General features: G+C 46.1%; 1 protein-coding gene across 1 annotated transcript; it reads right to left on the bottom strand.

The window, feature by feature from the left end:
* Nucleotides 1-3,741: 3,741 nt before the first annotated feature.
* Nucleotides 3,742-4,401, bottom strand: LOC126335728 (gustatory receptor for sugar taste 43a-like). The gene has a single exon (XM_049999183.1). It carries the CDS (start codon nt 4,399-4,401, stop codon nt 3,742-3,744), a length of 660 nt encoding a protein of 219 aa, XP_049855140.1.
* Nucleotides 4,402-9,994: the final 5,593 nt, after the last annotated feature.

Here is a 9,994-nt window from a genome sequence, read left to right on the forward strand (position 1 = left end):
AAGGTCACCGTACATGACTGTATGTGATTATTTCTTGTAGTCGTTTATAAAAGACTCTGTTTATGTGCCTCTGTTACCAACAACAATGAATGAACTGAGACATCGCATAACAGCACCTGTGGAAGCTGTAACTCAAGACATGCTCTCTGTAACATGAATACTGACTCTGTTTGTGTGCCTCTGTTACCAACAACAATGAATGAACTGAGACATCGCATAACAGCACATTAAGAAGCTGTAACTCAAGGCATGCTCTCTGCAACATGAATGTTGTTGTTTTCAGTCCTGAGACTGGTTTGATGCAGCTCTTCATGCTACTCTATCCTGTGCAAGCTTCTTCATCTCCCAGTATCTACTGCAACCTACATCCTTCTGAATCTGCTTAGTGTATTCATCTCTTGGTCTCCCTCTACGATTTTTACCCTCCACGCTGCCCTCCAGTACTAAATTGGTGATCCCTTGATGCCTCAGAACATGTCCTACCAACCGATCCCTTCTTCTGGTCAAGTTGTGCCACGAACTTCTCCCCAATCCTATTCAATACTTCCTCATTAGTTATGTGCTCTATCCATCTAATCTTCAGCATTCTTCTGTAGCACCACATTTCGAAAGCTTCTATTCTCTTCTTGTCCAAACTATTTATCGTCCATGTTTCACTTCCATACATGACTACACTCCATACAAATACTTTCAGAAATGACTTCCTGACACTTACATCTATACTCGATGTTAACAAATTTCTCTTCTTCAGAAATGCTTTACTTGCCATTGCCAGTCTACATTTTATATCCTCTCTACTTCGACCATCATCAGTTATTTTGCTCCCCAAATAGCAAAACTCCTTTACTACTTTAGGTGTCTCATTTCCTAATCTAATTCCCTCAGCATCACCTCACTTAATTTGACTACATTCCATTATCCTCGTTTTGGTTTTGTTGATGTTCATCTTATATCCTCTTTTCAAGACACTATTCATTCCGTTCAACTGCTCTTCCAAGTCCTTTGCTGTCTCTGACAGAATTACAATGTCATCGGCGAACCTCAAAGTTTGTATTTCTTCTCAATGGATTTTAATATCTACTCCGAATTTTTCTTTTGTTTCCTTTACTGCTTGCTCAATATACAGATTGAATAACATCGGGGAGAGGCTGCAATCCTGTCTTACTCCCTTCCCAACCACTGCTTCTCTTTCATGTCCCCCGACTCTTATAACTGCCATCTGGTTTCTGTACAAATTGTAAATAGCCTTTCGGTCCCTGTATTTTACCCCTGCCACCTTTAGAATTTGAAAGAGAGTATTCCAGTCAACATTGTCAAAAGGTTTCTCTAAGTCTACAAATGCTAGAAACGTAGGTTTGCCTTTCCTTAATCTTTCTTCTAAGATAAGTCGTAAGGTCAGTATTGCCTCACGTGTTCCAGTATTTCTACGGAATCCAAACTGCTCTTTCCCGAGGTCGGCTTCTACTAGTTTTTCATTCGTCTGTAAATAATTCGTCTTAGTATTTTGCAGCTGTGGCTCAAGTTGGGAATGGGAATTAACACGCACAAGCACGGTTTGGTTTAGCAAAAAAGCCCACTTTCATTTGTATGGGTTCATCAATAAGCAAAATTGGCGCATTTGGGGGCTGGGAATCCTCACTTCGCGATCGAGAAGTCTCTTCACCCTTAGCAGGTGAGTGTGTGGTCTGTAATGTCCAGTTGTCCAGTCACGGTGTAATCAGTGTGATATTCCTTAATGGCACTGTGACTATCGAACGGTGCATTGAGGTTTTGGAAGATGATCATCCGCATTATCCAAAGTGACCCTGATTTTGACGAGATGTGGTTCATGCTAGATGGAGCCCGAGTCCATCGAAGCAGGTGAGTGTTTCATGTCCCGGAGGAGGCATTTAGGGATGGCATTCTAGCTTTGGAATATCCATTTTTAGGGCTAGAGTACTTGACTTACTGATCACCCAGTTAAACAGTCTTTGCCAACCTCGATCCACCAAGTGGAATAGTTAATAACCTGTTAGTGGTTTAGGGTATTCACTCTGCATACTGGCCATTAAAATTGCTACACCAAGCAGAAATGCAGATGATAACGGGTATTCATTGGACAAATACATTATACTAGAACTGACATGTGATTACATTTTCACGCAATTTGGGAGCATGGATCCTGAGAAATCAGTACCCAGAACAACCACCTCTGGCCGTAATAACGGACTTGATACTTCTGGGCATTGAGTTAATCAGTGCTTGGATGGCGTGTACAGGTACAGCTGCGTATGCAGCTTCAACACGGTACCACAGTTCATCAGGAGTAGTGACTGGCGTATTGTGAAGAGACAGTTGCTCGGCCACCATTGACCAGACGTTTTCAATTGGTGAGAGATCTGGAGAATGTGCTGGCCAGGGCAGCAGTCGAACATTTTCTGCAACCAGAACGGTTCATACAGGACCTGCAACATGCGGTCGTGCATTATCCTGCTGAAACGTAGGGTTTGGCAGGGCTCGAATGAAGGGTAGAGCCACGGGTCGCAACACATGTGAAATGTAACGTCCAGTGTTCAAAATGCCGTCAATGCGAACAAGAGGTGATCGAGACGTGTAACCAATGGCACCCCATTCTATCACGCCGCGTGATACGCCAATATGGCGACGACGAATACACGCTTCCAATGTGCGTTCACCGCGATGTCGCCAAACACGGATGCGACCATAAAAAAAAAAAAAATGGTTCAAATTGCTCTGAGCACTATGGGACTTAACATCTATGGTCATCAGTCCCCTAGAACTTAGAACTACTTAAACCTAATTAACCTAAGAACATCACACAACACCCAGCCATCACGAGGCAGAGAAAATCCCTGACACCGCCGGGAATCGAACCCGGGAACCTGGGCGTGGGAAGCGAGAACGCTACCGCACGACCACGAGATGCGGGCGATGCGACCATCATGATGGCGTAAACAGAACGTGGGTTCATCCGAAAAAATGACGTTAGGCCTTTCGTGCACCCATGGTCGTCGTTGAGTACACCATCGCAGGCGCTCCTGTCTGTTATGTAGCGTCATGGTCTCCGAGCTGATAATCCATGCTGCTGCAAGCGTCGTCGATCTGCTGGTGCAGATGGCTGTTGTCTTGCAAACGTCCCCATCTGTTGACTCAGGTATGGAGACGTGACTCCACGTTACAGCCATGTGGGTAAGATGCCTGTCATCTCAACTGATAGTGATACGAGGTCGTTGGGATCCAGCACGCCGTTCCGTTTTACCGTCCTGAACCCACCGATTCCGTATTCTGCTAACAGTCATTGGATCTCGAACAACGCGAGCAGCAATGTCACGATACGATAAACCGCAATCGCGACTTTTATCTAAGTCGGAAACGTGATGCTACGCATTGCTGCTCCTTACACGAGGCATCACAACAACATTTCACCAGGCAACGCCGGTCAGCTGCTGTTTGTGTATGAGAAAACGGTTGGTAACTTTCCTCATGTCAGGACGTTGTAGGTGTCGCCACCGGCGCCAACCTAGTGTGACTGCTCTGAAAAGCTATTCATTTGCATGTCACAGCATCTTCTTGCTGTCGGTCAAATTTCGCGTTTGTAGCACGTCATCTTCGTGGTGTAGCAATTTTAATGGCCAGTAGTGTGTTAACTTAATTACAAGCTCTGATACTGAGAGTAGGCGACATATGTCGGCCTAGATTGCGATATACAGAAAAAGAATATAGAGAGGAGGTGCGATTTGTTCAGTGCTGGCTGAGGACGACGAGGTACGTGACGACGACAGCGATGGCAGAGACGAGCAGGCGGCGGTCGACGCGGACCAGCCCGGCGGCCGTGAAGCGCAGCGGCGGGCCGTGCAGCGCGAGGCGCAGAAAGCGGTCCAGCTCGGCGCTGCGCCAGTCGGAGAGCGCCCAGGCCCTCAGCAGCAGCACGCCGGTGTCGGCCGCCGCCGCGGCCGCCGCCGCACACGCCAGCGAGGTGGCCGCCAGCCGGAGGCAGTGGTAGGCCAGCCACAGCGCCGACGTCGACACCGCCCCGCTCAGCGCCAGCCGCACGCGCCCGCGCGGCCCCGCCGCCATCCGCACGATCTCGTACGAGCTGCACAGCGCGCCCGCCACGCTGTACGCCACCTCGACAGCCAGCGCCCAGCCGAAGTGCCGCTGCAGCAACTCCGCCGCCCGAGCTGAGGCCACGTACGCCTCTCGCAGCCGGCGCAGACCACCAGGACGCGCAGGCGGCGGCGACGGCGGCGCCCCTCCGAACAACGCGCGCATCTCGGGCGCGCGGAGGGGCGGAAGGGATTCCCTCAGACTGGCGTTTACAGTCCGGAACCTCTCCCACAACTCTAAAACCAGGCAGACGAACTGCAGCGTTATCATAGACTCGAACAAGGTATGGACCATGTTTACGAACGTCGTGTGAATTTCTCCAATCCCTCTCACTGTCGTCCCACACACGAGGAACGCCACTAAAAAATAAGCCGCCAGTAACAATTTACCGACGGCTTTTCCACTTCCTCTTCGGCAGCCACTCAGACAACAGTCTACAAGCACGAGAGCCTCAATGTAGGACTGTAAATGGCACAGTCCAGTCGAGCTGCATATTGCGTACATGACCAACACTTTCAATCTTCCTAACCACTCCTGTGCCAAGTACGCTACTGTTTCGATATCCCATTCGCGGAAAAACCACCGGTCGTGGCTGTAGCACATCTCTGCCGTGAGAAGCACCATCGTGAACAGCCAGAGAGACTGACGATTTAGCAGCCTCTTCACTCGACACTGCCTCGGTTTCAGCCATCGCATTTCGAACCTCGTTTTCGTTTCCAGCGGTGCCAGGCCAGCCGCTTTCCACACCGCATACAACGCTGCAGAAATGTACCGAAAACTCGCTATGGAGCTTTCTTGCATAGTAGTTGCACTCATGTGACTTGCTTGAGGCAGCTTGAGACTATCACAATTAACTGAAAAGCTGCTGCACTGTGTGATCCGCTTTATAGCGCCTCTCAATTAATTTGCGCCTGTTTAGCTAAGTCGCCATTGATTTTCTGGAAAATTACTTGTTTTCCTTCGTTTTAATTTCGATATTGCCTGCACGTGCTGACTCCGTCGCAAAGGAAGCTGTCTACTTCACTGCCAAAGCTTGTAATGTTCTTATCAAGGGTAAATTGGATTCAAAATTTGCCACATGTCTTTGAAGTTGCTACTAGTACGTAAAATCCCACTTTGTTTTTAATTTTCATGAGATTTAATTAACTGACTGTAGTGAAAGACTTCATCAATAAACCTCATCCCAACAATTTTATGATTATTTCTTCGCTATAGCACAGAAAAAAATAAAATTAACCCTCTTTGCTGTTAATTAATTAGACCTGATCACAAAGAGACGTTTGAGGTTAGCTCGAAACACACATTGCAATTGCATATTGCTGAAGCAGTTTCCAGTGGAAAATTAATCAACTTCGTATTACATATACTCCGACTTTTGGGACGTTCTGATGTACCTGTTAGATAATAACGGAATCGGAAGATACCGCTTATTTCCAGCTGTACATCCAAGCTGATATTTATACTGACTTGTAAAATGATTCGATGACTGACCCATTCGTCTGCCCTTGAGAGTATGCATTCACTTTCTTGATTGATAGCTAGACAGACATGACCAACACTTTCTGTCCCAGTCCGATCACTTACAAAAGAAATGGATTACCTAAATGTTTCTGGTATCAGAGAAAATCATGACCTGCTCTCTAACATGTGAGTCTTTTCCAGACCATGACAACATCTATGTATAATTAACAGCACATGGGGAGGGTATTTAAATAATGTACTGAAGAATGAAATACGTGACCCAACTGGGGAGCATGAGGATCGAGGGGTGTAAAAGCATCACGTCGAAGAGCAAACGAAGAACTATTCAAGTTCTGAATGAAGTTCTGTCATGTTGTGAAAAGAATATCATCATTATTCTTCTATCAGGCTTGGTGGACCAATGGTAAGGCACTTCCTTGCAATTCGAAAGACCACGAGTTTGAATCCTGGTCAGATCACAGAATATTTCAATCTGTCTTTAATGTAGCATTTACTTCTCACTTCTTACTTTTCCAGAAAGTAGACACTGCTCATATTCCATCTTAAACTACACGTCCCCTTCCCCCCCCCCCCTCCCTAGGCCCCTGAACATTGTTTTAACATCTCGACTGCTTGTTCTCACATTGGTTATCCCCAGGTTCCAGCATGTCAAACAGATCGCACAATCACCTCTACTTTTACGTCACTGTTCGCCGCGATCTTCACAGTTTGGCGCTTCCAGTGATAAGGACTGCCAGCTCGAGACTATGTGGTGGGGACTTCCTGCTCCTTGTCGGTCTAGCTCGGGCTGGCGTGCTGTGCACATCCGATTGGTGTTGCATTGCATCTGCTTTGTATCACTGGAGGAACGACAGGCTTAGCAGTACCGAAACGACGATACTCTAATCGTAGCTACTTTCTCATTTACACTGATCAGTCATAACACCTTGATCACCGACCTACTATCGATATAAACACGACCAGGCGATAGCAGCATCACCTGGCGAGGACACATGCACAGAGTCAAGGTGCTGTCTGTGTGTAGAATGGGGAAGGTGGACGGTCTATCTGAGTTTGACCGAGGGCAGATAGTGATGGCCTGGAGGCTGCGCATGAAAATTTCTGAAACTACACGACTTGTCTGGTGTGCGAGGAGTGTTGTGGTGAGTATCTTCAACACGTGGCGTAACCAAACTGAAACTATGTCCAGACGTCGGGGGGTTGCGTGGGCATTCCTCACTACATATATCGGACTTTATAGGCTGGGTAGACTGGTAAAACAGGACAGGCGGCAAACTGTGGCGAAACTGACATCAGACACTAATTCTGAGCAGAGTGAAAATGTGTCTGAACACATAGTGCAAGGAAGATTCCTGATGATGGACCTCCACAGCCGATGAGCCATGCTTGTGCCAATGTTAACACCATGACATCGGCAACTACGACTGATATGGGCACGCCACTTTCAGCACTGTATGTTGGCACAGTGTCAGAATGTTGCTTGGTCTGATGAATCCTGATATCTTCTTCATCATGCCAGTGGGAGGACGCGAATCCATAGTCTTCCAGGGAAACAGCTCCTTGACACCTGTACTGCAGCACAGGGACGAGCTGGTGGTGGCTCCATTATGTTCTGGGGAACATTCAAGCAGGCATCCATGGGTCTAGTGAAAGTCGTGCAAGGCATCATGACGGCCAAGGAGTATCATACACTGGTTGCAGACCACCTACACCCCTTCATGACCATCATGTTTCCCAATGCCAGTGGCATTTTTCAACAGGATAATGCGCCATGTCACGAGGTCAAGAGTGTGATAGAGAGGTTCCAGTTCCAATTGATGTGCTGACCCCCTACCACACCAGATCTGAACCTGATCGGATATATCTGGTATGTGATCGAACGTGGTGTTAGAGCTCATCACCCCCTCCCCTGGATTTGTGGGAATTAGGTGACTTTTGTGTACAGATGTGAAGCCAGCTCCCTACAGCGACCTACCACAGCCTCATTGCTTCCATAACACGATGCATCGCCGCTGTTATCCGTGCCAAGGATGGGCATCCTGTCTATTAGGTAAGTGCCCATAATGCTCTGGCTGAACAGTGTTTAGGAGTTTGAAGGCACTTGGCATAGAACTGGCTGGAGCCTCTAATCTGCAACGAATTATTGAAGGACTCCATGTTTTCAGATTATGTCACTTAAATGATTCTTCATTTTTGAATGGAGCATTGAAAGGAAGTACATGGATGAGAGCAGGTATTGTTTTTGGAAATCATTCGTACTTTGGAGGACTGGAAGCATCTGAAAACGGTGTTCTGGCATGAGCTTCAGATGGACCTTTACAACTCGGAACTGCATCTGCAGGCCAGCCACTCATGCGGTTCTGCAGCTGAAGTGGTGCTGGCGCAGCACTCTGCAATACCATATTGGAAGTGGTTGACAGGGTTGCTACACGGTATTACACAATGCAGCGTTTCCATGTCATGGGAGCCTACCTGCTATAATAACATACCTGGCTGGAAGGAGTATAAATGCTCCCAGCTCAGTCAGTAGCATTATTCCTTTGGTGTCAAGCATTCGACTGGAGAAGTCTCCGTACCAGTCCTCTGTTGAATCCACAACCAAGCTACTCCAGCTTCATTGAGCAGCATCTATAACTTGCTCTCGTTTTGGGTGTCAGCATGATACAGTTCGGTGACGACATAGCAGTAGTAGCCGAGAGTGAACAACAATTGAGTTGCGTACTTAATGAAATGCAAAGTGTCCTAGACGATTACAGTAGTATGCACATAAACTAAAAGAAAGCTAAGGTAATGTTGTGCGCCATATGTGAAAATGCTGGATGACTACAACCATCAACAAGAGTTTTGCATACGAAAGTGTTATTAAACTAAAAGTTATCTTGTTATTCTCTCTTAGGCGTATCCTCTCTCAACAATAGAACTATTGTGGAAATTAGTCAAATAGTATTACTTGTATTAGCAACGACTCGAGAAAATATCTCGTAATAGAGAATATCTCGAAACCATTCAATTTGTAATACACGTAACCAAGAACATAAGGAATAAATCCAATGTAAGTGGTCTCAGAACAAACTATGATAATATATAGGGACATTAGCGACAACAGTACACAGTCAAAAGTATTACACATTCATGTGTAGCTTCTCTTAGTACCACCACGATTGCTTCTGATAATGTGTATAAGAATACGTAAAAAAACTGACACACACCATTTAATGTAGAAGGCTTACCACTACTCTATGTGCTTACACTATCTGCTGATTTGTTACCATTTGCAAATGGAAAACTTGACCTGAGCACAAACAAACGCTTCCATACGCTCTCGAGGCTCAGGTCAAAATGACGACGAGGATTCAACATCGATTTCAGTGTACGCAACACCGTTGAAACGGGCAATGGGCACTCGTCTAGTCCTATTTCGTTTTCATTACACCTCAGAATTTTCTAACACTCATCTAAACACATTTCCTTTTGAATTGAGAGTCATTTTTATGTATTCCTTGTATGTGATCGATAGCAGATCATTTGAGTAGACAATTAAACAGTGAGTAAATATTGACGCCTAACTAGGTCTGTTCCTGCTTTCAAAATTTAAAGTTTGTACAAATATTCTTGTGCCCACTGACTGCAAAAGGTTTAGGCCTACATCCAAAAGTAACCAATGTAACCTGGTTGATCCACTACAGCCAACAACCAGGACACGGCTCAGAAATTTAAATTGGGCTAGAACGTCTATAGGTTAGGACGCTTTCAGCCACCAGCCATCAGGTTTTGTAAGTCACAGGCGGGCACCAACGGAAACCAAACTGAGTCTTCCAATGAGGTAACTGCAGCATTCACACGTACCGCTTATTAAACCTTGTGTTAGGCAACTGATGAAAGGTTCTGGGTCAAAATTAGCCAGTCCTACCTACTGTCAAGTTTAATTATTCCCTCCCACCACACCAAAAATGAGTCCACGGTTCTCGAATTTCAAATCCAAACCGCACCAGGGCTTCCCTGGTGCTCAGTCAATTAGTGGCTGAAGGTGAAACACCAGCCACATAAATCTTCCAGGGACTAGAAGAGGTAAAAATTCCCACAGCTCACCCCTTAGCAGTTGGCCTTCTATATTCGTAATAGGCCGACGAGACGTACAACTGGAAAGGCAAAACTGTTTAGTATACAGTTCTCCAACAAGGAGACGAAGACAGTTTCACAATATTAGAGGCCTCTCGAACAAGAGACGAGCATAAAACATTTGAGTGTTCATGTTTAGTAAACATCCGCAAGGCCTAATGATCTGGAGCTGTTTATATGGGCAGCGAAAGACACACTTATTGACATCTACTCCAGTGCCAGCAACACAAACTGTTTCGTCAACATATACAATCTGTGATCCACTTTGTGTGAAGAATTGCACCCA

The sequence above is a fragment of the Schistocerca gregaria genome, chromosome 2 (genome assembly GCF_023897955.1).
Source record: "Schistocerca gregaria isolate iqSchGreg1 chromosome 2, iqSchGreg1.2, whole genome shotgun sequence".
Lineage (NCBI taxonomy): Eukaryota > Metazoa > Arthropoda > Insecta > Orthoptera > Acrididae > Schistocerca > Schistocerca gregaria.